Source organism: Trypanosoma cruzi, genomic scaffold (genome assembly GCF_000209065.1).
Source record: "Trypanosoma cruzi strain CL Brener 1047053517153 genomic scaffold, whole genome shotgun sequence".
NCBI classification, from domain to species: domain Eukaryota; phylum Euglenozoa; class Kinetoplastea; order Trypanosomatida; family Trypanosomatidae; genus Trypanosoma; species Trypanosoma cruzi.
The window spans coordinates 46,151-73,402 of record NW_001849450.1 but is presented as its reverse complement, the minus strand read 5'-3'; the positions used below and the strand labels follow the sequence as shown (position 1 = coordinate 73,402).

General features: G+C 51.7%; 5 protein-coding genes and 2 pseudogenes across 5 annotated transcripts, besides 15 other annotated features; all 7 read left to right on the top strand.

Annotated features, from left to right (window-relative positions):
- Positions 1-10,546: part of a sequence feature (areas not merged during assembly with more than two copies in the genome that could not be assigned to a particular haplotype) that runs on past the window's edge.
- Positions 2,075-2,180: a microsatellite.
- Tc00.1047053511667.90 lies at positions 2,258-6,076 on the top strand (annotated as a pseudogene).
- On the top strand, positions 6,564-9,041 carry Tc00.1047053511667.80 (annotated as a pseudogene).
- Positions 9,215-9,236: a sequence feature (AT_rich).
- Positions 10,547-10,847: a sequence feature (areas merged during assembly that could not be assigned to a particular haplotype. This can correspond to areas where the two haplotypes were merged or to regions with more than two copies in the genome that were merged during assembly.).
- Positions 10,775-12,178, top strand: Tc00.1047053511667.50 (mucin-associated surface protein (MASP), putative; the record flags this gene model as incomplete). Its single annotated transcript, XM_810883.1, has 1 exon — positions 10,775-12,178. The coding sequence occupies one exon, from the start codon at positions 10,775-10,777 to the stop codon at positions 12,176-12,178; it is 1,404 nt and encodes a 467-aa protein (XP_815976.1).
- Positions 10,848-10,928: a sequence feature (haploid, non-Esmeraldo-like haplotype).
- Positions 10,929-27,252: a sequence feature (areas not merged during assembly with more than two copies in the genome that could not be assigned to a particular haplotype).
- Positions 12,703-12,754: a microsatellite.
- On the top strand, positions 14,099-15,175 carry Tc00.1047053511667.40 (retrotransposon hot spot (RHS) protein, putative; the record flags this gene model as incomplete). The annotated part of the gene is made up of 1 exon (XM_810882.1): positions 14,099-15,175. The coding sequence occupies one exon, from the start codon at positions 14,099-14,101 to the stop codon at positions 15,173-15,175; it is 1,077 nt and encodes a 358-aa protein (XP_815975.1).
- On the top strand, positions 15,574-15,912 carry Tc00.1047053511667.30 (trans-sialidase, putative; the record flags this gene model as incomplete). The annotated part of the gene is made up of 1 exon (XM_810881.1): positions 15,574-15,912. The coding sequence occupies one exon, from the start codon at positions 15,574-15,576 to the stop codon at positions 15,910-15,912; it is 339 nt and encodes a 112-aa protein (XP_815974.1).
- Positions 16,779-16,800: a sequence feature (AT_rich).
- Positions 17,081-17,123: a microsatellite.
- Tc00.1047053511667.20 (retrotransposon hot spot (RHS) protein, putative) lies at positions 19,856-21,619 on the top strand (the record flags this gene model as incomplete). The annotated part of the gene is made up of 1 exon (XM_810880.1): positions 19,856-21,619. The coding sequence occupies one exon, from the start codon at positions 19,856-19,858 to the stop codon at positions 21,617-21,619; it is 1,764 nt and encodes a 587-aa protein (XP_815973.1).
- Positions 21,723-21,749: a sequence feature (AT_rich).
- Positions 21,920-22,531: a mobile genetic element.
- Positions 22,081-22,105: a sequence feature (AT_rich).
- Positions 24,993-25,012: a microsatellite.
- Positions 25,650-26,060, top strand: Tc00.1047053511667.10 (hypothetical protein, conserved; the record flags this gene model as incomplete). The annotated part of the gene is made up of 1 exon (XM_810879.1): positions 25,650-26,060. The coding sequence occupies one exon, from the start codon at positions 25,650-25,652 to the stop codon at positions 26,058-26,060; it is 411 nt and encodes a 136-aa protein (XP_815972.1).
- Positions 26,161-26,182: a microsatellite.
- Positions 26,212-26,238: a sequence feature (AT_rich).

Below are 27,252 nucleotides of genomic sequence, written 5' to 3'. Positions count from 1 at the left end.
GGCGGCGTGCGTCTATGCATCTACTCGTTGAACCGTGGAAGCACGCAAGCACACGTTGACGGTTCTGGATCACATGGTGGCTCACATTGTGGAAGTACCTTTCTGTCTGGCCCGCAGCACCGAGGAGCGTGCACACGGACGCAGTTCTTCTTCGGCCGCTGCGGCGTATCCAGGAACGAAGCTTGTGATGCTAAATCCGAGATGGCATCCGACCTCGCACAGCTCAGAGGCACATTGAACACCGGCATGGTTTTCATTGGCCGAAGGTATTATTTGTACCCGACGGCTCAAGGCGGTGGCTCACCGCTCCACCGCAGCAGGCGACTGGGAACCCACGCGCACGGACTTCATTCTCACTCGTGTGGAAGAGGCCGCACTGGCCCGCCTCCGCAGCGGGGTTTCGCACAAATGCGGATGGCTGCTACGGCCACTGCAAACCGCCATCCCAGGCAAATGCCGTTGGTGTGCGGCGCGGATGCCGCACTGGTGTCGTGATGCACATGATTAAAGCCCGTGGCATTACGTGCTCCAAGGCGCTTCGGAAATTCAACTTCCCCGGTGACTCGGAACGGCCAGGAATGTCGCCGGAACCACCACCCGCCAGTTGAGCGAGGACGAGAGCGAGAGACGGCACGCCGACCGCACCTCCGCCAAAGACTGCACAGCCCAGGCCGAAGCTACTTTTATGCTGTTTCCGCACGGCGTTGTACGACCAACAAGCCGGACCCAGACTTTGTCACCGACACTGCCACAAGCACGACTGCTTCGGGTCAAGAAGAAAGCGTCCCGGGAATATGGCGATCCTGCTGCATCCATCCCGTCCCAATGCACGTCCTGTGGATTCAGGTCCGAAACGAAAACGAGTCCAGTATCTTACATGCGCGCACACGAACGCTCCAAAACAGAGCTGCAGCCGGCAACAAAGACTACGGCACTCCTTCAATGCCCTTAACGTGGCAAGCAGCCGGGCATTGCCGAGGTGTTGGCCAGCCACACCCGGCACAGGCACCCCGACGGTGAGAATGTCACGACGCCAAAAATGACGCCACAATGCACGCACTCCGCAAAGCTCGAAACACAGCAGGAAGAACGCCAACTCTGCACAGCGACTTTGCCTCCGCAGGCGGTTCCCTCCGCCGCGCAGGAGAATGTCGGCGAGGGACGGCGCACCGTGTGCCCAAGGCAGCACGCACACTTCCATTCATCAACGTCCCACCGCTGCCGATTGAATGGCAACAGAGGCGTCATGCTGCCGAGAAGGCGCACGTTGCCCGGCGATGGCACTCCGATGGGATCACTACCGGTCAAATTTCGCCGTCCAGTATGCGGCTTTTAGTCCCGCAACAGTCACGGAATGGGCCGGCATAGCACGGCACACCACGGGCATTGACCGTACATCGTGAAATAAAACCAGCGTGAAATGTGTGACGAGACACTTCCGCATCTACTCCGCTGCCCGGATCTATAGGCGCACAGACAAAAACAAGGAGTGGACGCTGGGAAAGTGAGGAATCCGTGCTTCGCAAAAAGTTGACGCAGCTTTCTTCTCGAGGGGGAAAGGCTCTGCCGCCCCCCAAGCATCACCCCCACACGGCGAGAAGGCACAAATCACCTTGCAGATGCGGCAAATTGCCTTTGCTCCTGGTAGGTTCCCCTCTTTTTCTCCTCATTTACGGACTTTTTAAAAATTTGTTTCTTGATTTCTTGGCAGTGAAGGATTATTTATTTACTCCACTACTCCGAGGGGACGCGTAACGGGTTGTGTTTTACGCCGTCTCCTGCAGCGCCATCTCCAGGGGTTGGGGTTCTCTTCCGCATCTCCAATCAGCGTGGTGGACCTGCTCTACGATGGTGGCCGGCAAGAGGGTCTTTGAGGTTATTTAGGAAAAAAAAAACGAAGAAATGCAAGAAGTGAATAATAATAAATGCACAAATATCAAAATTGGCGAATATAAATAAATACCGATACCCATTTGTTTATCTAGGGATGTACATGTTTGTAATTAATAAAGCAACAAATCAATAAATCAATGAACGAAAAAAATTGTCAATAAGGGAAAAAAGGATAGAGGGGTATATTCATATCTAAATAGATATCTATATATTTTAATTATATAGATGTTTCTATACTCATATCTATATCGACACATATATATATATATATATATGTACATATACATCAATTGATGTTTATTTTTATATTTTTGGTTATATATATTTTACCTTTTTGTTTGTGGCATTCTAGTTCAGTTGCGTCATGTATTCTTTTTCCGTGGATCTACACCTACGTTTTTAGGGCGTATAGGCATTCCGTTTCGCATCCAAGGTTGCGTACGCACTGAAGCACCCAGTAGGACAAAAAGTTGCAAGGGGTTTGCGAAGCCCATCCAATTGAAAGTTGATTGCTATCTTCTTTGATTTCCTGAGGAGCCGCAACGCTTGATTCCGTTGCCTCTGCCACCCAACACAATGACAACTTTCAACGAACAGTGTAGGCTTGTTGTGCAGTTTCCTTGAGGTGTAGTCCACATCCCTATTTTAGGAATGAACGCACGATGTACCTGTAGAGGATGATGAGGGTCCCTAAAACGAGCCATGGGACAACATGTACTCCGGAACAAGTGTGTGGCATTGGCCAGAGGAGGTCTTGTGTCAACGGCATCATTGATTGATGGACGGGTGATTTTGGGGCTTTGATATTTTGAGCCTTAAGGAATGGAACGGCGCTGGCTGATCAGGTGCCACTCGCTATCTGATCTGTCCTGGATGTGGCTTAAAAGACGGTGCGGTCGCATGCAGAGGGTGAAAAGGAAGTAGGACGTTGTGTGGACATGCACGTGGACGTGTCAGATCGTCACAATATCCCTCAACAAGTGTGGAGCCCCCGAATTGATGATTCGACCGTCCTGATAAAACTGACTGGGGTGGAGGTGAGCGCGCTGACTTCCGTTTCACCGAATTTTCCACCATCTGACAGTCTGCGCAGCTGACGTGGAGGGACATCATGCGCACCTGTTTCCGGCGGGTGCGATGACGTTTCCCACAATTGAGGGCCATTTCCCCGATGACGCACTCCGTCGTCCTCACTTGATCCCTTGACGACACTATGCAACGCGGGGTTGGTGCTGAGCGACGAAGGCCTTCCGTCTCGGTTGGAACCAAAACGGAGAGCCCATGAAGAGACATGCTGCTCGCGATTGGTTGATGCTTGGCCTGGGAGGAGTCTGTTTGCCGCCGTGGAGCGTCTCTTTCGCCTGATTGCGGAGCCCTCTACACATTGCACAGTTCTTGTGTTCCTGAGTAATGCCGATAAGGGCGGATCGCATGATGGTGTTTTATTCCTGGAAGGCTCTGTGAGGAGGAAAAATATTATTTATTCTTCTTTGTTCCTGGGCGAGACGAATCCGTTCTTTGATTCAAGTACGAGTGCCTTGTTGCAGTTCTTGTCGGCCGCTGGTGGCTTTGATGCTTATTCCAATCAATGGCTCTCACTGGCGGCTCCAAGGCCTAATATCGACTGGTGTCTTCTTTCTTGGGCCCACGTTGCTTGGCCTAACAATTATTTGTGCAACTGCAAAACAAATTTTCTGTGGACGTGGATCGTGTTTCGCGGAATATTGCCACAACAGCTGCTGAGTGGGCTGGTGGTTGTTGCGTCCTGTATGAATATGGCAATGTTCTTGCGGATTTCACTCTGTTGCGTGTAATTGATGTTACATCTGTGTCTCGTTGTGTGGCAGAGGCCTGAATCAACGGAGGATAGAGTGTTGTGATGAGTTAGGGCACAGACAACCCTCGTGTTGCTCATCGTTGTACTCGTTTTCACTGCGGTCATCGACGTGGGGAAAATTTTATTTTGTGCAGTATGGAGGGCACTCATCCGGCGGCATATCGCCGTGTGGTGGTCTCTGGTTCAAAGGACCCTGTGGAATACTTTGTGAGGACGAAGGGTGATGGCAGGACTGTCGTGCCCACACAGACGGAGACGAGAACAGGGTGGTTGATGTGGCCTGCAGCATTGCGCTCTCAATTGCGTCATTGGATGCGTGCAGAGCAGGTGTCTCTCCGGTGTCTGTTGGCTTCACGGCCAACCCGCTGGCCCCTTCTGAAGGGCATTCAAGAGCATTTGTTCCCTGAGGGTGTTCCTGCTGTGTGGTCCGCACACTGCAGTGTCCGCTTCATTGGGCTTTTTCTTTGGTGGGAGGATGGTCTGTTGCACTTCTTGGACCACTGTGGAGGGGGAGGGTCATGGGGCAACATGCCCACCGCTTCGGTGTTGGCGCACCGCGCTCTTGTAGCCGCGTTATGCAGGAGGCATAATCCTCCGTTGCAGGATGAAAGCGACGTGTTCTTGTCCCTTGCCTGCAATGAACGGTCTTCTTGTTATGTTTTTCGGGCTTTTCTGCTGGATAACGAGTTTGCAAATGGTTGCGAGGGATGTGTTGCTGCAGGATTTGAGTGCCGGTTTTTTTTTTTTGACGGGCGGTGTTTAGGAATTACAGGCGCTTGCAGATGTCATCGCCGGTATGAGGGCAGGTGTTTCAGCCACCCGAAGCGCGGCTGTTGGGAAGACGTGTTTCACTCTTGCAGTGGGGGCAGGCATCAACGAGGCGAATGTGCGGGCTCACCACCCTACTTTCTGTACTGTTTTGCCGCGACGACTGGATCTGATCGCCAGCCACATTAGGCCGTTGCCATGTGGCCGCAGCGTTTTCTCGAAGCGGTCGAGAGGCCGCAGGGCACGGCAGTTGCATTCATCCGTGGAATTGTCACGGGGGGAAGAAATGCGAGCCTCTTGGCATTTGACATCCCGCTGTCTTTTGACGCCATATTTAGTGAGTCCGTGGGTACTGTCTGGTGCTCCTGCCTTTTACTGGATGATTGGAGCTGCCGAGATGTGGAGGGTATTTGCTGCGCCTTCTTTCGGAATACTTGTCGCACGCCGTGTTCGAGACGTTTTTTGATTGCCGCATTGCATGGGGTGCTGCAAGGCAATACTTTATGCCACGCGATTGTGTTGTGGTTGCCATGCGGTGGAAATATTTGACGTCGTTGAAGTGCCCTTGGAGGGTGGGGTGGCGATCCTCCGGCTCGGGTGATCACTGACGGGTTCACACGCCCCTTTGAACCTGCTGTCTCTTCTTTGTACTTTCATGAACTGGCCGCGGATATTGCGGAATATATTCAGTTTGCTGCGGTGCTCCATACATTCAATGTGTTGTCCTCCGCGCCGTCAACCTCGGCAGCTGACCGGTCTCTTTGAAGGATTCGGGGGAGGATCCGTCCAACTTGTTCCGCGGCTGGAGTCAATTCCTCCATTTCTGTCGGCTAGACACGTCCACACCGTCACTTTGCGTTCTCTTCCCCCAATGGGAGGAAAGGGTGATGACGGACCTCGAGAGACGGTGGCACTTTTTGTTGCATCGCTGAGGGATCGGTCAGCGGCAGTTGATGCATCAGCCCTTCCTGAGGGTCGGCGACACAAACTCAGTGGCCGAGACGATTTGGATTGAAGTTCACAGGGGCAGAATCCGCGCTTTATTTTCGTGCTTGTGCCGATGGAATGCAATTATTTGTCCTTCCTGTGATGCCTCGTGTGTGCCACGACACTTCATTGAGGAGAGCACGAGGTGCTATTGTGCGTGCTATTTCGTTAGACGCCACGGCTCTTTTCGGGTTTGTGATCCGACTGTGTGGTGGGTCGGTTGAGGGGGAGGACGTGGATGGGCCGCGCTCACCCGACCGCTGCGCCTCATTTTGCTGAACGCCCTGACCAAATTGCTGGTTTCCTTTTGCTTGCCTTACCGGGCCTGGCGACCTCTTGAGGAGCGGTGCGGCGGCGTGGGCTGTCGGGCTGCTGAGGAGACCGTGGCTGCGCGGGATGTCCTGCGGATTTTTTTTTGCGTTTCAGAACCACTGTAGAGAAGAGGACATTTTATGCCTCCTCCACTTCCACGAGAGCAAATTTAGGGATCGCGGTTGTGGGATCTCACCTCACGAGTGTCTGCGCTCGTTGATCGCGTCGACGGTGTGCTCTGTGTGTCTTCGACCCCTGCAGGAGCATCCCGCTGTTTTTGTTCCGGTGAACGGGAAAATCCACCGACACGCCGAGGGGGTGGTGGGGGATGTTGCAGCGAGGATCGCTTTAAAGGCTCTTCAGTTACGGTGCGCTCCTTGCAAGGATCCCGCAGCACTTGGGATTTTGCTCGCACTTACTTTCTGCTGTCTGTCTGTTGGTTGGTGCCGTTTGCCGGAGGGCGTCTTGGCCCGTGCGCAACCGTCAATTTCTCTGCTTCTGTGTGTGGCCTCACAGTGATTAATCCGTTGTGGAAAGTGAGAATAATTACTGTAGCGGTTACGACGACGCTGATGTGTTACACTGCAGATGGTGGCGCCACCCACTCCTCTGCCACGTCCTTTTTTGATGCTTTTTAAATATTAATTTGATTTCTTCCTTTCACACTTTCTTACGAAGAAAGCAAACAAGCACTAAACGCTACTGTGAAATTCGAAGGCTCTGAAAGGAACAACAGCACACACACCGCCCACACACACATATTTATATGCTCTCACGTGTTGCTGCTGTGAAGGCACCCCGCACACACAACCGTCGCCGCGTGACCGGATCCAGCGGAAGGACGAGGGAAGGAGGAGAGAGTGAGCCGCGGAGGCCCAACATGTCCAGGCGTGTGTTTCCTTCCGCGGTGCTTCTCCTACTTGTCACGATGATGTGCTGCGACCGTGGAGCTGCGACCGCTCAGGTGGAAAAGGCCACCGATGCTTCAACTCCTTCTGGGTCGGCTTTGACGGGTGCCATTACTGCAGAGGGGAGTGCTTCAGGGGGTGTTGAGAGGCCGCAGCGGGTCGATCTATTTGTGCCGCAGACGAAGCAGGTGCTGCAGAAGACGGGGACTGACTCAGGTCGGAGGGATTCATTTGTTTCACCCTCTCTTGTGAGTGCTGGTGGAGTAATTGCTGCTTTTGCCGAAGGTCACATAAATGCCAAAAACCCCATACCGAATCAACTAAGCCGTCTTCTGATGTTGTTGCGGAGTACATCGACTCTGCGTGGGAATGGTCCACTCTTGTTGAAGAGGTCAATAAAGAAAGAATGGAGTGCACGCACCGTGCTTGGTAAAGCGGAGGGAAATGAGAGTTTTGATGTTGTGCGCCACCCCACAACAACCATGAAGGGCAATAAGATGTTTCTTCTTGCGGGAAGTACTGCCTTGTCCGATTTAAATGGGAGTTGGAAAGAGGGCAGCTTGGAAATAAAACTGGTTGTTGGTGAGGTGACGAAGCCCACGGACAGCGAGCAGAGTAAACGGATCGAATGGGGCGAAATCAAGTCTCCGTTGAACGGGAGTACTTTAGCTGCTCACAAAGGTAACTTGACGGAGTGCCTTGCTTCTGGTGGCTCGGGTGTTCTGATGGAGGATGGCACGCTTGTGTTTTCACTGATGGCGGTGAATGAAAAAAATGATGGCGTTTACTCCATGATCATTTACTCGAAGGACAACGGCAGTACCTGGGCGCTCTCTGAGGACATCTCACCTGCGAAATGCCTTAACCCCCGCATCACAGAGTGGGAGGGTTCACTTCTCATGATTGTTGACTGCGAGAACGACCAGAGGGTGTAGGAGTCGTGTGACATGGGGACAACGTGGACGGAGGCCATCGGGACACTCTTAGGCGTGTGGGTCAACTCACAATTGGGAGACTATCCGGAAGGAGTCTTGCGTGTGGAAGCCCTCATCACCGCGACCATTGAGGGCAGGAAGGTCATGCTGTACACACAGAGAGGGCACGCCATGGGGGAAAACGCCAATCTGCTCTACCTTTGGGTCACGGACAACAACCGCTCGTTTCATGTTGGACCGGTTGCCATGGACAATGCTGTGAGGTGGGAGTTCGCCAGCGGCCTGCTGTACTCGGATGGCAATTTGCATCTTTTACAACGGAGGGCAGTGGTGAACACAGTGTCATCTCACTTTCCCGCCTGACGGAGGAACTGAGTACAATCAAGTCTGTCCTGAAGACCTGGGCGCAAAATGACGCCTTTTTCTCCAACTTGTCTATACCCACGGCGGGTCTGGTGGCGGTATTGTCAAACGCATCGGCCAGCGGTGACAAGTGGAACGACGAGTACCTTTGCCTGAACGCGACGGTGAAAAACGCCACGAAGGTCAAGGATGGGTTTCAGTTGACGGAGCCTGACTCCGGGGTAATGTGGCCCGTGAACACTCGTGACGATAATGTGCGTCATATATCCTTGAGCCACAACTTCACACTTGTGGCGTCGGTGACCATCGAAGAGGACCAGAGCGAGAAAACTCTACTGACTGCGGTGTTGGGGAACACTGAGCCCCCGTATATCATGAGACTGTCGTACACCGCGGATAACAAGTGGGAGACGATTTCAAAAGGCGAGACAAAACCAGCAACGGAAAGCAGGCCTTGGGTGCCGAGGAAAGAACACCAAGTGCCCCTCATGCTGCAAGGCAACAAGGCCTCTGTGTATATTGATGGTGAGTCACTGTGGAAGGAAGAAGCGCCGTTAACAGGTGAGACACCACTTGAGCCTTTTGGGTTTTGCTTTGGCGCGTGCGACTTTGGTGGTGATGATGAGGAGGAGGACAGTCCGAAGAAGATCGGCAAAAAACCTCGTGTGACGGTGACGAACGTCTTTCTGTACAACCGCCCACTGAATTTCACTGAGATGCGTGCAATCAAGGACAGGATCCCCGTTTCGACGAGAGCTCCAGAACCACAAGTGAAAATTGCTCCCAAACCTGTCGCACCTGCTGCACCTGCGGTGCCTGGCCCACGGGAAGTACCAGCAGCACCGGGGAGGACAACTGTGGGGAGAACCGCCAATACCCAACATGCGCCAGCGGGACGCTTGACTTCTGCTGGGAATGAAGGGACGGCACGAGAAAAGGGTGATGGTGGGGCAAATGGTGATGCTGGTTCCGCGTACGGGAGGGAACTGCTGCCGCTGCTGCTTCTGCTGGGACTGTGGGGCCTTGCGACTGCGTGAGGAGTGTGCGGCCTCAGTGTGGGACACTTGCGCTCTCCCTCACACCGACGCACATCCGGTAATGAATTACTCACCGCAATTCTGTTTTTTTTCTCTCTCCCCCTTTCTTTGCTTTTTGCCTTGGGGCAACCAATATGAACGGTTTTTTTATTCATTTTTAATGGTTTAAATTGGTTAAATTTTTAATTTTATTTTTCATTCTCCATCCTCTTTTTTTTTTGCTTTAGGGCAACCACTAAAGAAGTGATTTTTTCTTTTCTACTCTTTTAAATTGTTTCTTCTGCGCTCTTCCTGTGAGGGGTGCCGTGTGTTTGCCGCCCAACTGCTCCCCTCGCACACCCACCGACACGCTCATGACGACGGTCCTGTGCGCCTCGCCTGCTGCACGCATGAGGAGGGGCCGCGACGAACGTCGCGCTGAGGGAGCCGTGACGTGTGGGCGTGCGACGAGGGCCTGTGGGGCGGCGCACATATTTCTTTCCCTCCTGCCTTTTTTCTTTTGCTGCGCTCACTCTCCCGATGGAGTGACGCGACTGCCGTCATGTCTGCGTGCTTCTCTCAGTCCCCACACATATACGAGTGACTGTGCTCTGCGGGCCGCACTCGCACGCCGATGAGAGGGCTGAGGGGAGCAGCAACACGCAGATGACCCCATGAAATATAAACGATGTGCGGACACGTGGAGGGTCGGACGGTTGAAGCACACGCAACCATCTTTTTAATTTTATTTTGTGGGCAAAATACATACAGTTTGGTGTGGCCACACGGCAGCCAGGTGAATTTTTGTGTTTTAAATTTGTGTGGAGCAGTAATGGACGATTTCTCTTTTGTAATTATTTTGTATGATGGGATTTATATAAGACGAAAGGGATCGTTTTCTTTGTTTTAAATAAATATTGTGTGGATTGCCGCTGCTTGGGCTGCGGTGCAGTCATGAGTTTGAGCGGTCTTCTTTTATTTGCTTCCGCCATGCACTTCTGCTGTACATTTTTGTGTGTCTCTTCACATGCTCTGCTCCCTTTTTTCTACGTCTTTGCTTTGTGTTTCTACCGGCACACACAACCACATGCACACATAAGTGCACATTGCAGTGGATTTGAATGCTCCTTTCGCAGTGCGTGCTGGCAGTTGCGTGTGGCGACTGTTGTCTTCTTCCGTGGCCATGAGGAGAATGAAGGAGGGGAGAGGGAGCGCGCACCACGGGCCTTTTCCTGCGGGTGTGGAGCACCGCGTGTGACTGCGTTGATTTGGGCTTTGCATCCCATTGAGGGCGGAATGGCAGAATATTTTTTTGCCGCGTCATGGATGGATGAGGGTTCGCTTGCGCGTGTGGCTGGTGTGGTGGGTGCTCGCTCCGTGTGCGTTGTGTCGTGGCCGCGGGTTTTGCCGTAACCCACTGACCGTGGGATTAAACTGGAGGCGGTGGCAGATTTACGGAGCGCCTGGCGGTGCGCGTGTTGAGATGAGCATGGCGTGCCGTTGAGTGTGTGCTGAAGAAGCAACGCTGAAGGTGACTGTGGGAGTTTGAGGAAGGGGCGGGTGATGATTGCTTTTTTTGTGTGTGTGTGTTGTTGCACCGCGCCCACCTAATTGTTGTGCTTGTGGTGGTGCGTGACTCTTGTCGTAAGAGGCACCGGTGATTGGTGTAGCGACCGCATCTCTTTCCTTTTGCTCTCGCTCTGCGTTGACGGGGTGTTAGTTTGTGCTGAAGGCTATACGCAAGTGACAGGAGTGATGGCGATGATGACTGGCCGTGTGCTGCTGGCGTGTGCCCTCTGCGTGCTGTGGTGCGGTGCTGCGGTGGTGGCGTCGGCGGCCGACGGTGCTGAAGGAGATGGCGGTGCGGGTGAGTATTTGATATTTCGGTGGCGTGCTCATCTGCGCAGGAAATGCGTGGAGAAGGTCAACAGGAGGACAGGAGGCTGTGCGAATGCGTCCGCCGTTGAGGAATGCGTGCGTCAGTGGATGGACGGTGTGCGTGCCGTTGCGGATGGCCGTCGTCGTTGGGGGCGTCACCGGTATGCCGTTGCTGCTGCTGATGGCCCTTTTGAGAATGACAGTACCCCCGAATCTTCTCTACAAGGCCAGATAGGGTCTGGCGCTGGTGTGACGGGTGGACAACGATTGGAACCATCGCTGAGGTCTGATACAGGAATATCCGATAAAGCAACTGCAGAAGAAGAGACGTTAACGAGACCTCCAGAGGCTCCTGAGTTGGTGAAAAACAGAACTGAAGAAATAATAAACGACCAAGAAAAGGAAAAGGAGAAGAAAAAATCAGCGGAGGAAGGAAATGAAGATGAAGTTAACGATAACGGCGAGGATGATAATGCAAGTACCGAGAGTCCAGGGGATGATTACGATGAGGAGGAAGAAGACTTGGAAGCAGGAACCAATAAAAAAGAAGGGCGGGATGGCGATGTTGTTGGCGATAATTCCCTTGACGATCATGCAATTGTTCAGCTTGCTGCACCCGTTGACGTTGAGCGCCAGGAGAGAAGTCTCACGTTGAATAATGGCAGGTCTGGGGGAAAAGGAGGTGCTGGTGAAACGAGAGTTCCAGAAGGAGCAGGATTACAAGGTGCAGAGAAGGAATCAGCGAAATTAACTCACGAAACAGGTGCAGACTTAATGGAAACTGAAGGTCTAAAAGAAGGAGCAGACCAAACCGATGCGGGAAAACAACAGGCAATAGACGAAGCAAAATCAAACGAAGCAGCACCACCAGCAACACGGGAGGAAATGAAAAAAGAGGCACTAAAAGAAGCTAAAAAAGCAACCGCAAATGAAGATGTTATCCGAAAAGAAACAACGGAGAAAGGAAAAAATGGGGCTGAAAGAGGAAATGGGGAATCCTCCGATAAGGCAGGGAAGGAAGAAAAAGAAAACGAAGAAAGGAAAGTGGAGGAGGCAAACAACGAACCACAGGACGGCTCCGAAACCGCTAATACTGATGTTGCTCTTACAGTCGGTGAGGCAGCGCCACAAGCACTAGTGACGGCCACAGTCGCTCAAGCAAATGATACTGGGACGCCTGGCGACAGTGACGGCAGCACCGCGGTCTCCCACACCACCTCCCCTCTTTTGCTTCTTCTTGTTGTTGCGTGTGCTGCTGCGGCTGCGGTGGTGGCCGCGTGAGAGTGAGTGTGAGAGAGCCATGCACCGCCCGCACACACACTCTTCCTTCTCTCTCTGTGTGTGTGTGTCCCCTTGCATGGACTCTCGCCCTCACCTCACCCCACGAGACACACACAATAATGTGCCCATTGTATATATGCATGCACACCCATGCAGGCCCGTTGGTGCTCTCTTTTGCACGACACGCACCGCTGCCGTCCTGCCTGGCTGCATGGGCGGAGCACCGTAACTGTTTCTGTTTTGTTTTTATTGCATTGAGTGGGCGACCTCTCTCTCTCTCTCCCTCTGTGTGTGTGTTTTGCTTTACGGGAGTAATGAGAGTGTGTGTGCGCTGGTCGTCCCACGCTTCGGCTTTTTGTTTTGTTTTCCTTTTTGATTTTGTGGTTGAGTGCACCCATTCCGCGGCTGCGTGTGTGTGTGTGTGATGATATGAGTAATTTGCGTGTGTGCTATCCGCCTCTCTCTGCCGTTGCTTTCTTCAGACTCTCTTGTGGCGCACAGCTGCTCTGCAAGTATAGGCGCTGACAAACACGCAAGTACGTGCATACATACATACACACGAACACACACACACGCCATGTCGTTGTCGCTTTGGAGCGGCGTGAACGCTGAGGACGCACGCACAGACACAGACACACACACGCGATTGTGGCTGCGGTGGAGTTGCGAGGAGGGATGGCGGGAGCCTGCGATGTGTCTTGTTGACACGTTCTGGTGTGATGTTGGCGGCGTGCAGGCAGGTGAGTGGTGTGGTGTTGAGGGTGCCTGGGAAGAATGCGGTTAGGCTCCCGCCCAGCAGCTGCACGTGCCGACATGTCTTTCCTGCCTTGGATTTGAAGACGGGGTTCTCCGGCTGTGCGAAGTTATGTGTGCTGGCGGCAGAGCGGTTGCCGAATGGAGGGAGAGGAGTGGAGGGAATTGCGTGAGTGCAGCGGTCAAGGGTCGCGCTGGGCGTCTCGCCGCGGAGGAGATTGCCCACCCAGCCCAGCACCGCTTCTGCCGGGCACCCTCTATCACACTACAGGATTGTAGTCGATGCCACCAGCACGCAGCGAGGCAGCGGATGCCGCCACCGCCACGAGTGCGGCCGGAAGGGGACACTTTTGCTGTTGCGTTCGGAGGGGGCACACCGTGTGGCACAGCGGCGTGCCCAAAACCTCCTCGCAGACTCCGCACAAGACACCGGGCACTGGCCGCGGAGTGTTTGCGTCGTGGAGGACACTGCGGCTGAGTCCCTCTTCCTTTCAGGCGGACGGACGCCTGTTTTTACTCTTTTTCCCACCCAGGCGGATGGCTACGCGATGACACCACAACAAGGCATTCGTTTTCACCACGGAGGGCATTATCTGTGGTGCTACGCATTGGGAATATGAATGGCGAATGCAATGAGAAAGGGAGCGTTATGGTTCTTTTGTGCTGTGCGAATTGCGGGGATATTCCATAAGACGTGCAATTTTTCTTTGTTCTGCGTGGTATTACCGTGATGCACCGCTGTTGTGGCGTGTATGATCTGTGATCCCTGCGTGTGGCCGCTGCTTTACCGAATCTCCTTCCCACTTTTTTGTGTTTGTGTGTGTGTCAGGGACGATATGCGCGCATGTATTATTGTGGAGTGTGTGCGGTGACGGCGCTGCCACACGGATGTGAGACCGCAGCGAGCGGAATGCGTGAGCGAACTCTCCGTGCCCACCACGCTGCTGTTATTGTTGGCACCCACCAACACTGTGCTTGGTGCATGGTACCAACTTGCCGTCGTTGCGGTGGTCCTTGTGCATGTGGCGTGCATCACACACCGTGTGGATAGATCTCTTATTTGCCTTACTGCCTGTCGTGTCTGTGCCTATTTGTTTTATTCTTCTTTTTGGTTGTTGGTTAGTGTTCAGCTTTAGCTGAATCAAACTAAGAAAGCAAGGAGAAACAATGCCTGGGAGGTCCGAGACAGTGCACGGTGGCAATGGGGAGGGTCCCGCGCCCACTGTGCCGCAAGGAAATTGTCGGAGGAGAGCGAGGCCGGTGCTTGAGGGTGGCACAGATCAACTCGCTGCGACTCGCAGAAGAATGGAGGAAGCGCGGCAACCACAGTGGACTCTTGACAGTCGTGTGGAAGATGTGCCGCTGGAGGCAATGGCTCGCAGCACCAACATGAAGCTGAGTGATTTTCTTTGGCAGAATCTTGGCGGCAGGGGCGTTGTGGACACGAATAGGAATGTTTTGCTGAGGGAGTTCTTAAAGGACCCCACGAGGTATATCCGTGTTGAAGGAGTATTGGACGAGATACACGCATCATCTCATTACGAGAGGGTCAGGAATGATCTAGGGAATAAAGTGGTTTTTGATGAAGATGTACGCAAGCTTGAAGAGAATGGTGTAAATACCCTAATCGACTGGCTAGAAGCTGCTGCGGAGGTAAAAGCAAGTGTTCGTGACATCACTAAACATTTTTTGAATGCATTCCTTGAAGGCGTGAGGAACTCAATGAGGATGAGTGCATCGAATAAACTGGAGGGATGCTACGAGTCTGTGTACAATGTGAGGTGGCATCATGTCGTGGAAGTTCCTGGCGGCGAGGGGACGGTAATGGAGGTGAAGGAGGGTGAAACCACCGCAGTCATGGACTTACAATGCAGTTGGCGAAACTCTCGAAAGGATAACGGTGTGGAGGAACCCGGTGCAGCGCGTCCCAGGCTGATGGTGCTCACCTCGGAGAAGGGATGGCCGTACTCGTGGAATCGGAAGGGGGCAGAATTCACTCGTGACTGCTACGTGAACTGTCAGGTGGAGCGAGTGTGGCAGACCGTCAAGGACGAACTAACCAAGTGGTTCAGCAACTCTGACTTGACTCTCAATTCTTCACCTTTGCCGCGTCTGTTGATTGGGACGCCCGGATTGGGAATTCGATGGCTGCCGGTTCGTACCTCCTCTACCAGCTGCTGCACTGCGATGCGGAGAAAATCCAGGTGGCTGCGTATAATGAAGAAAAAGACGATTTCTCCATGATCATCTGTTCGACGGACGGCGGCAGCAGCTGGGTGCTTTCAAGGGGCATTATTCCTGCGGACTGCATTGACCTTCTCATTGCCGAGTGGGAGCAGGGACAACTTCTCGTGATTACTCATTGCTATGGGAGCCGGTACTGCAGAGTGCACGAGTCACGTGACAAGGGGGCAATGTGGGTGGAAGTACCCGGGGCAATTGCAGGTTTTTGGGCAAATTCACAATCGGATATTTGGGAAAAGGGCTTGCGTGTGGGAGCCATTGTCACTGCGACCGTTGGAGGAAAGAGCGTCATGCTGTAGGCTCGGAAAGTGAGCTCCCCGTGGTGGGAGAATGAGGCCCATGCGCTCTACGTTTGGGTGACTGACAGCAAACGCGTGTTTTGTGTTGGACCGGCTTCTATGGACGCTGCTGTGAGTAAGCTGATTGCCAACGCCCTGCTGTACTCGGATGGTGTGTTGCACCTTGTGGGAGCGAGGCACAATGAAGAGAAAAGCAGCCTGTTTCCTGTCCCCCTGACGGAGGAGCTGCAGATGACCACTTCCATCCTCCGTAATTGGGCGGACGTGGACGCTTCCTTCTCCGCGTCGCCCGTAAGTACGGTGGGTCTGGTTGAATACCTTTCCAACGCAGGCACTGCCAACACGTGGATCGACGAGTGCCGTTGCGTGATTGCAACGGTGACGAATGGCAAGAATGTCACAAATGGGCCTGAATTCACAGGGCAATGTTACCCGTGAACAGTTGGAAGGATAATAATCACTGTGGCTTTGTGAATTACGACTTTGCTCTTGTGGCGACGGTGGCTATCTGCGAGACACACGCAGGCGTCAAGAGTATCCCTTTAATTGGCGCGAAGGGAACAGGTTGAACTGTGCACTTTTGGCTGTCGCACAGCCATGAAGGGAGTTGGGGTGTGATGTTCAATGCAAAAAAAAACACCGGCCTTTGGGAGTTGAACAAAGAATAGCGAGTGATGCTCACGCTGCAGGACCGCCAACAAGGCCTTCGTATAGATCAATGGTGAGTGTGCGTGGGATGCTGAAACGACATCATCCTCAGGAAAGGGGCCACGCGCGAATTCACACTTTTACATTGGAGGAGATGGGAGCAGTGCAAGCGACACCGGGAGCCAAAACAAGTATGTGACAGTGACGAGTGTCTTTCTGTACAACCGCATATTGACCCGGGAAGAAGCCGCAAAAGTTGGTGCCAGCAACCTTGCCCCTCCAGAGTCTCTTTCTGGGAAAATGCTTGAAGGGCCGGATGATCCAGCGGGAACTGACAGTGGCTCCAAAGATAGAAACGCCTCTCAGCCCACGAACAACACTTTTTTGGAGAAGGGCTTTAGTGGCTACGGCACCGTGCGTGTGTGTGTGCCTCGGATCTTGTTGCTTCTCCTTCTGGGGCTCTGGGCATTGCAGCTCTCGGCTGTGTGAGACGGCGGGAGTGGAGCCGCGACTCTCCGTGGAAAAGGGTGTGCAGCTTCTCAGTAAGACTCAATGCATTCCGTTGAGGACCTTTTATTTATCCCTTTTGTTTTCACCTCTGGATATAATGTGCTGCTGGTGCCTTGTTGGAGGGGTCAGAACCCCTGCCTTTTTACTATTTTTTTAAATTTATTTTTTGTTTGCCGCTAGCTGCACACTTTCATGAATGACGTGTTTCTCCCCTGTTTTATTTGCTTTTGTTGCACCGCACGCGGTGCCGGCCTCATTGCTGTGCAGTCCCGCGGACTGTACAAAACGAGGGGTGGAGGAGCAGGCCGAGTGCCTCATGAAATGTGAGGGATTTTTTATGGACACGTGGAACACTGCGATCTTTTTTTCCCCTCTCTGTAAGAAACATATGGAGATGCACAATTCTTGCTGCACTGAGGGATACACGAAATGAAAGTCCACTGAGGTGATTTAGTTTTTTTTTTCTTTATTATTTATTTATTTATTTATTTCTGCTGAACCTACGCCTTTTTTCTTGTTTTTCTGTATTCGGTAATTCGCTGCGGCTTGTTTTATTATTTGCTGTGCTGAATGCCACTATGTGTCTTTTTGTCCCATTGGGTGTCCCACTGCTAGCCGTGCAGTTGACACTCCCTCATCACTTTTTCTTTTCTACTAGAGGCATCGATATTCCGCGAAGACGATCGTTTGTGTTCCCCATTGCGATGGTGCGAGGGTGACTGGGCGCCCTGATGAGTGCGTTCTGAGGGGAGTGGATGGTGTGCGCCGTGCCTCACTGTGAGTGTGGGGTGCCACGACCTGCTGTGAGGCGTAACGCTATTCCTTCGGGGCAGAGGTAAGTAAAGGACTGTGGTGGACTTGGATGCGCCTCGTTCCTCTTGTTGCGGCTGTGGGTGTGTGCTGTTCGCATTGCTGTTTTGCGGTACGATGTGGATGGCGGTGCTTCTGCGTGTGCCCTCTTGAATGCACCGTGCGGCGGGCTTCTCTTCTCCATGCCTTTGCCTTTGCCCTTTTGTGAGTGTGGGTGAGTGTGGGTGGCTGTCGACCTGCCCCGAGTATTGAGGTCCTCCACACACGTGAGGCTCATATTGGCAGCCTCTCGCAGCGTCCATGCCTCGTGACAGGGAGAGAGGGAAGAGTGGCGTGTTTCCTCCTACCATAGGCCCATCAATTCCGAGCAGTTGGAGTGAAATTAAAGGGAACAAGCGTGTGTGTCTTCACCTTTTTGCGGGAGGACGCGCAGAGGTTGGATTTCTTTTGTTAATCTGTTCGTTCACGGTGTCTGCGTTGACGTTATTATTATTTTTTTTCCAGCGGCATTCATTGTGCGATTTGTGCGTCTTTGGTGTCCAACGTTTTCCGCGCCGCCAAATGGGATGTTGCGCAGGATCGGCATACATGGATGTGCAAGAGCATCGTGTCGCTCGCCCGTAATAACACACGCGCACGGTTTTAGCGCGTCTGACACGTCACGTTCTTCGGAACGGTCGAAATCACTTGTGGGACGTCAGTTCATTTGCGGTGTCGAGAAAGTGAAGTAAATGGAGAGATATGCCGAGAATGTAATGCCACTCCATGATGCCGCAGGCTGGCGGCGACAAGGATCAGGGAGCTTCTACCCAACGTTGAGAAGACGGCAGCGCTCTGATGATCCGGCTTGCGCTTTAGGAACTTTTAATGTAGTGTGCACCGTGTGGGCCTTTTTGCTGCGGATATGCAGAAGGGCGATGTGGGGTGGAATTATTGTTGAAAGCAGCACGGACGCCGCCTGACCTTTATTGGAGGGATGCGTGGTGTTATTCCGTGTTTCCTTGCCTGCGTTGTCACACTCATGCTGTGAGTGCGGATGACCACAGTAGTGGAGCTGAATACGGTTCAATGTGTGTTGTTCACGGGAACTGCGCGACACATGTTTTTTGTTGGGCTTCCCAAAAGGAGGGGCGCATCGCCGTTGCGTGCTTCCCGCGGCAGTCCATTACTCTGCGACTTTGCATGCCGCCGTCCGCTGCGCCACTGCAAACCTTCGCCTTTGTGAGAAATGGGGAGCGTGACTGCTGTGGCGGTGGTCGAATTTTCTTGAATTGGTGCTTTTGGTGATTTCACTTAGAGCGCCGAGCAGCGAGGGGCCGCACACGCCCAGGAGGTGGGAATGTGTGCTGCAACCGCACCTGCGATTTGCAGTTGGGATGTGACATGTTTCTTTGGTATTTTTATTTTTGGTGATATGCGGGGCAGCGGTGTGTTTGCGTGTGCGGGCTGCTCATGTTTGCCGGTGTTGCCTTTCCTGCTGTTCTCCCGCTCAACTCCTTTGTGTGCGACGGACCAAACGTTTTTACGGGCGTGTGGTGCGGCCGCGTTCTTGTTTGGAAAAAAAGCCTTTCGCAGGCATCATGAGACTGCCGTCCGTGCCACACGAGGCAGTGGGGAATTTCCTGGGATTTATTAGCGGGGTGGCACCGCACCCATGCCGTGTGGTAGATTTGTATTCCGCAATGCACGGTGATGGGGATGTGCGGTGACAACTTCCTCCAGTGAAGCGACGCGAGCAGCACGGGGAGCGGAACGGAGGAGTGGCGGCTGCGTGCTTTCCAGTGATACGTGAATGGCGAATGCAATAAGAAAGGCAGCGTCACGGCACTCTTTTGCCATGCACACCGCAGATATTTTCCATAAAGCATGCAAGTTGCACTCTTTTCTTTTGTGTGTGGGATTACCGTGATGCATCGCTGTTGCGGTATGTATGATTAGGGGTTCTTGCGTGTGGCCGTTGCTGCACCGAATTTTTTTCCCACTTTTGTGTATTTGTGTCAGTGACGATATGCCCACGTCCTCCTGCAGAGTGTGTGCGGTGACGGCGGTGCCACACGGGTGCGGAACCGTGGCGAGCGGTACGCGTGGGCGAACCCTCTGTGCGCACCACGTTGTTATTGTTTGCTCTCTCCAACACTGTGCTGGGTGGATGGCATTCACTCGCCGTCGTTGCGGTTGTCCTGTGCATGTGGTTTTTATCGAATACTGTGTGGATGACTCTATTGCTGAGGCTGTCAGTCATGCCTGTGACCTTTGTTTCTTACTCTTATTCCTTTTTTGATTAGTGGTTAGTGTTCGGCTTTAACTCAATCCAACCAAGAAAACAGGCATATAATCGATTCTCACGCAGAAGAAAATAATAAATCGTCTTATCTCAGGCGCGGAATTCAACGAAGGTGGCTGAAGGGTGGAAATGCTGGAGGGATTGTACGAGTCTGTGTACAATGCGAGGTGGCATCATGTCGTGGAAGTTCCTGGTGGCCAGGGGACGGGAATGGAGGTGAAGGAGGGGAAACCGAAACAGTCATGGACGTACAAGAAAGCTGGCAACACCTTCGAAAAGGATGACGCTGTGCAGCAATCCGGTGAAGCACCTCCCAGACTGATGGTGCTCACCTCGGACAGGGGATGGCCGTACACGATGAATGGGCCGCATGGGTGTGGCAATGACTTGTGTGTTAACTGCGAGGTGGATCGAGTGTGGCAGATCGTCGAGCGCGATCTCACCGCGTGGTTCAGCAATTTTGATTTGACTCTCAATCCTTCACCTTTGCCGCATGTGCTGATTGGGACGCCCGGGATTGGGAAGTCGATGGCTGCCGGCTCGTACCTCCTCTACCAGCTGCTGCAGTACGATGCGGAGAAACTCCAAGTGGTTGTCCACTGTTTTGGAATCACGATGTACGTGTTTGACAAGACCACCAAAACCGTGAAAAAATACAAGGGTGAGATAACATCCAAGAATGTTTTGGATGGTTTGTGGCAGCGTGGGGTGAAAGGGTATATTATTTACGATGTGGCAAGGAAGGGAACGCCGCCCGACACAGGTTTTGCGCCCTCCACCGGATGGGGCATGATTGTGGTGTCATCGCCAAACCTGGACAACTATGATGAGTGGGAGACGCAAGTACAAGCCAGTCGAATCATCATGAATTGCCCCGACGAGATGGATGTGAAGGCGATGTGTACATGGATGAAGCGAGGTCTGGATCCAGATAAGCAAGCGGGATACTGGAGGATGGTCAAAGAACGCATGGATAAAGTGGGGCCGATTCTACGTTACATCTTTGATGAGGAAATTTATATTGATCGCTTGGGTGCCGTTAATGGTGCCTTGTTAGCGATCAAACCTAGTGATGTTGGAGAGCACTTTACCCTGAGAGGAAGCAAGCTATGGTATTCCGAGGATCCGTCTCAAAAACTTGTGAAGGTCGTCCGGGAAAGAACAGATGAGGGTGTTGAGGTATTTCTCAACGCATCAATAAGTGCTGATATCGGGTTTCGAATTGCGGACCGTTTGGAAAAGGAAATGGATGCGAAGGATCTTTTGTTGCTAATATTGGGATCGCGTGGTGCTCTTGCTTCCCGAGCTCTGGAACAATTAGGTTTGCGTGCCTTCATGTATGGGGAGCTTGTCTGTGCATTAGTAGAGGAACTCAAGGAGCTGAGGCCACCAGAACGTAATGAAGCACGGGATTCAGTGCTGAAGGTAAACCATCAAGGGCACCCCACTCGCACCGTTGGATTAGCGGGACTGGAAGGCGGTGTCACGAGGATTCCGATGGAGTACGGGGTGCTGTACCTACCGAAGGTTGAAAACTTTCCGCTGGTGGACGGCTTTTTCTTTGTTGATTCGCCGTGGAGGACGCTGGTTGGGCTGCAGATGACTACGGCGAGCGCGCACCACACGACAACCAGCACCGTGAAGCAGTTCACTGAGTGCCTGGCGGCATATTTTGAAGGATGGGACGAATTATCCCGAGACATGTCGTGGGAGATGATTTATATAAAAAACGCATTCAGCAAAAAGATATCAAAATGGCAGAGATGCGATGTCGTCAATCCCAATAATGAAACCGACGCTGAAAAAAAAATTGTGGCGTTCTGGAATAAAGAGGTACACCAATACCAGTTTATGTTAACACGTGATTTTTTAAGTAAAATCACAGAAATGTGAACACAATAATCTTGGGGGAAAAGGGATAGGGAAGAAAGTTGGGGAAATAATTGGGGAACAGAGTGCATTTCGTTCTGGTGAAATATTAGGGAGTATTTTAACGATTTTTAATTTTTTTTTTTTTTTTTTTGTGGCCACCGGGTTTATTCAGAGAGTTTCTTGTGAGAGAGAATCATTATGATCCACGGTGCCACAGCAATAAAATTCTTCTATTTTACTTTTTTTTTTTCTTAAAGAGTCCATTGCCATTAGAAGCTTCTGCGAAATATGAAGGCTGCAGAATTCTTTTGTATTTTCATGGGATTTTGTGAGAAGAATGCCTGAGAGGGCGGCGGGCTGCCCAAATAAATTCATATCTCGCGCAAGCGAAGATATCTCTCCACAACTTTTTTCCTCTTCTACCGCACTGTCTTTTGGGAGACCGCGATTGAGGCAGTCAGGGAGCCGAAAGCTGTACGACGAAATTATTATTTTTTATTTTTTTTAGGAGCTTGTGAAAAGAATGATCGCGGGAGAGCTGGCCAACTTAATTAACGTATGTGTACATCCTGATAAATGAATGCATTCTTTATGGTACTCTCTACCGTATGAATCTTTTGGGAAGAACGCGACTTTTTAGGGGCGGGGAGCCGATAGAGGCCGGATAATTTTTATTTTGCCACCCCACCCACCACCTTTTGATTCCCACCACGCGGCGGGGTCTTGTGGTTGGAGGACCACAAAGTCTGCCACTTCGTAAGTAATAATATTCAAATCCTAACTGAGGACAAAGGACCATGCTGGTGGTCCACAGAATTCTATATATTGAATGAAAAGAAAACATTCAAGCAATTAACTAACGAACCTTTTTTCCTAACTTGTTTGGTTTCCATAGATAATTTCAGGATCCGGCCAGCTACCCGGAAGATTATTCTTTTTTTTGTTGTTGTGGTCCGACAACGGCGGGATCTACTCAGTGTTTATTTTCTTTTTAAAGTGATCATGGGCGCGCTCGGCATTGTGTGCCACGCCGATGGCGCCGGCTAGTAAAAGAGAAAATGGAATGGGGGCACGAAACCACGCCGAGTGCCCCAGTGGAATATAAATAATGTCTGGGCACCGGGGGTTTAAAAGACTGTAACGAGTGCAACACATTTATTTATTTTTTATCTGCAGGCGAAACAAACGCACCAATTTGGAGGCCACGCAGCAACGTGCATTTTTTTGTTTTTGAGTGATTGCATAATGGAAGACGGATTTATCTTCGTCTTTTTACTTTTCAGCACATGTCCCGTGTTTTTCCACGGCGTGAGCAGCCGTGCAGTGTTGCGTTCTACCATTCATCCTGCTTGTTTTTTGACGCCCCGTTGTGGTTGTATTTGCCCCTAAATGCCTTGCTTTTTTTTTTGTGACTGTGGGTAAGAGCCTAACGACAATTACACGATATGGGTATTGCAGTGTACTTCAGCGATGGGGTCCGCACCCTTTCGCGGTGCTGGGGCTTTAGTTGCGTATAATATCTCTGCAGCAGGGCGTCGCTGCGAGGACGACGGAGACCAAGGTGACTTCATCCCCCGAGAGTGTTCCACGCCATGCCCGGTGTGGGGAGGTGAGGCGGTCTGCTTGCAGACTGTCGGACAAAACTGCACGACCGTTTCGCAGCGGTCACTCCGTTGATGTCACCCGTTGCGGTGACGTCCACAAGAACCCCGGCCCGAGGAGGATGGCCTCATCAATATTTGGCGGCTTAACATTGCAGGCCTCTCGTCCGTGAAAAAGGTTGCATTTGCGGCGCGATTGGAGCAGCGTCCACCTGACATCGTTTTTCTCCACGAAATAAGTAACCATGGTGACGTGGCGACGAAATTATCTGGCTATAATGACTGCCTTCAGGCCGCACTGGGCGCGGTGGTGGCGTTGCCATTCTGGTACGCCACTCTCTGCCGTGCGAGCGCCTGTCGCTCCCTGGCACTGACCTCCTGGAGACCATTGTTGTCCGTGTATTTCCACCGGGCTGTCGCAGCATCTGCGTGGCGAATCTCTACAACCCTCCCACAACAATTGGTCAATAATCCGCATTTATCAATATCGTTTGTCGCTTGTGCCCGAAGAGATTATCGCGGGTGACCTGAATTTACATCGTGAACTCTGGGACAGTCATATATAACATCAAGGACTGGAGGCGATAATTTCGCTGCTGTTCTAATCGATATGGATTTTGGGCTGGCGAATGACCCGACACAGGCAAAATGGATCACACATCGTAATGCCTCGTCCCCTGACGTGACTGCGTATTGCGCCCTACGCATCTCCCACTGGACATTCGCCCCTTACATGGACTCGGACCACCGCTGAATATCTTAATTGGTAGGGATGGACGATGGCACTCCACGACTAGCAAACACGCTGCCTTGACGGAAGAAAGCCACCATTGCCCCGCGTAAAGCGGATTAGCCTGCTTCCACCTCGTTGTGTGAAACCCTCCTTGCCACCGCGTCCACATGGTTGGATCCTCGCGGAGGCATCGTACGAGCAGCTGAGCGCCACATCCCGCGCGGCAGCCGTGACAGCTCCAAAAAGATATGGACACACGAAATGGAACAGGCCGAGTCCGCCGCCGAGGCAGCACACGAAGCACACACATTGCCTCACCCGGAGACAGCCTGCTTCGAGCCGAATTCATCCGAAAATGAAGGAACAAAATGAAGCCTTGCGCCGTGGCTTTGCTATGCTTTTGAAAGCCCGCGCGAAAAAACTTGGGGCCTCATCCAGCCCGAGGTGGCAATATCTCCGCGGCATGGCGGCGCCTCATCCTCATCCTCATCCTCTGGAATCGGTTGTGCTTCGAACTGATCTTCGGACCGCGTCTGTGCTCTGCCTCGGCAACAGGCAAATCTGCTTATCCGTCATTTTGTGCGGGTTTCATGTGCCATACCGCCTTATACTGCTGCTGCTGCTTGCTGCACTCCTTTGGTTCCTGGTGGCTGGGAAATGGATTGGCCTTTCCCGCCGTATGAACTTGACGTGGCCATCCGCGACTCTTTGCTTGGCTCAGCCCCTGGCCCGGCGACATGTTGAGTGAGTTCCTGCACCCTTTCGGGCCCGTTGCGCGCGGCACAATTAGAACGATGATCCACAACTCCTTCGCAAATGGCAGCCTGCCTGAAGACTCCATGAGCGGAAGTGACGACGGGGACTCTTCTTCACCGTCTCAGGTGGATATTTCTTGGTGGCCATTGTCTTCCATGGTAAAAAAGAGTGATGGTGAGGACTCACTGGGGCCGTGATTGAAGGTGTTGCACATGACGGTAGAGGCAATTTTTGTGAAACGAAACAACACCAAAAAGCAACAACAATGTTTTCCCTTTTTTTTCTTTCCGTCTTTCTCTCTCCCTATATATATATATATATATAGTGTGTGTGTCTGCGGCTTAGCTTCCTTCATATGGTTGGCCTTATCATTACTGTTACGGATGTCCCTCACGTGTGATATTATTTATGTATTTGTATGCACATATTCTTTTCTATGCCTGTTGATAAATGCAGTAGAAATAAAGTATGGCACATGACGATCAGGCCATCGGTATTAGGCGGATGGACGTCTGATAGCTCAACACAGAAGTGCGAAATATGTGAGGTCAAATTTAATTTCGGGTGCAGGCGTCATCATTGTCGGTACTGTGGCGGTATTTTCTGTGCGTCATGCTCGAGCTTTTTTGTTAAATCACAAAAGCTTCATGTAAATAAACCACGACGGGTGTGACGCAAATATTTTGAATTTCTCTCAAAGACACCGCAGGCTACAAATCCGTCCCGTGCTAGTGTTCAGAGCCACCATAAAGAGTTGAACGGTGTGAATGCTTGTAATTGCGAGTCCGATCGTTTGACTACTGAATCCGCCCAGGCAGCAACTGTTGTCTCTGGGACGCCACGAAGAGAAGAAGATCGAAATACCGCAGGTACATTTCCCGACGAGGAGAATGCTGACGATGCTGATTTGGATGATGACGACGACGATGTTTCCGCTGCTCTGGCAGGTGTATACTACTCTATGGATGATGGGCAACACACCGGTGGCCTCGCACTTTTTGCTGCACCGCAGGACAGCATTCGGTATTCAGAGGGCTCTGACGTAATTCATGTTCTTATTTACTTACCAGCTGCGAGGTGTCAGGTGATTTTAGTTGCAGTGAGTGGTGGGGAAACCGTGTTGGTGCTCGCTAAGCGTTTGGTGGATGTGCACTTCAGGTTGGGCCGTGGATCTCTCAAGTCGATTAGAACGGCTGCGAGAGAGATTTTACTGCGAAAACTGAGGGTTTCAAGTGAATCCATTGTTGTAGAGAATGAGGCCAATGCGAGTGATGTGGCATCTCATTGTAAACACTTGGTTCTCTCGACTCTGTCTGCCTCCGAGCTGCAGCATGCGCACGATGGTGATCCTATGGAGGATTTTTTTTTGTAGCGAACTCCGCAATGAAAATAAGGACGGTGTGATATGTTAGTTGTTGCCTCTTTATTTTTACTTTCGCGTGTTTGTGTTTTTGTTGTAATTTCCGCGTGTATTATTTATTTATTTATTTATTTTTTCCTTTCGTCTCCGGCACAATTTGCAGAAAATAAAATATAAATAAATAAATAAACGCTCACGAAATCGACAAGAAAGAAATGACCCTCATTTGGCTGCCGTCTTTTTTTTTGTGTTAAAAAACTGTGGGTTTTCCCTCGTCTGCGTTCCCGCACTCACGGGGAAACAAAAGGAGGAGGAAAAACTTATGAATTTTTGTCCTTCCAATTGAAGTGCCAGTCCGCCCTCCTGTGGAATACGTGGATGCTCCGCCTTGCAATCCGCAGTGCTCAAAACATCTCATATTTATTGATTTGCAGCGTTTTTAGTTGTTGTCTTTAGAAACTTTTTGGAACGGATGTGCGAGTTGTGGGGGCGAATTTTGATGGTGCTGCGCGGGAAGGTGGCGGCTGCAGTTTCTTTCTGTCGTCCCGCCCGCCTCCTTCATTGCGCCTCATGCGGTGCGGGGGAGTCCGGCGGCCAAAAGGGGCACTAAATTAAGGCTGCGGCTCTGCTACTTTACGACGGGTTTGGATGTTGTCGATTTATTTCTCTGATGGCTTTTGTTGCGTGTGCATGCGTGCTGGATGATTTTTCTTTGGAGCGCGTTGATGCGGAGCGATGTGTGGCTGAATTGTCTTCTCCCATTTTGTTGTGTTTTCCTCCTCTCACATTTCTGAGGATAAGACGTCAACGACCTCATCTAAGCACATGTTCATTTCTTTTTCTTTTATTTTCTTTTACGTTTGAAGAAAACGGACGTTTCCGTTTTTCTGAAGGAGTTTTAAAAGGGCGAGGAAGGAATCTGGCGGCAGCGTTCCTTTTGGTGGCGAAGGGAGCGCGGGTGCCGCAGGTGTAGCAAACGCATTTTCACAAGACGCAACAAAAACAATTGGACGTATTTTATCTCCGGACGACTCGGGGGAAAGTGAGCAGAGCATCAGCGATCGTGAAGCCGAAGACGCGCCGTCTTCATATCTCTGAGAAGCAAGAGGCAACGGTATGATGCATTTTGGCGGCGCACGCAAGAGGGAGGTTTGGGCCGTACACGCGAGTCTTTTACGGAGATAAAAACGTACCGGACGAATCG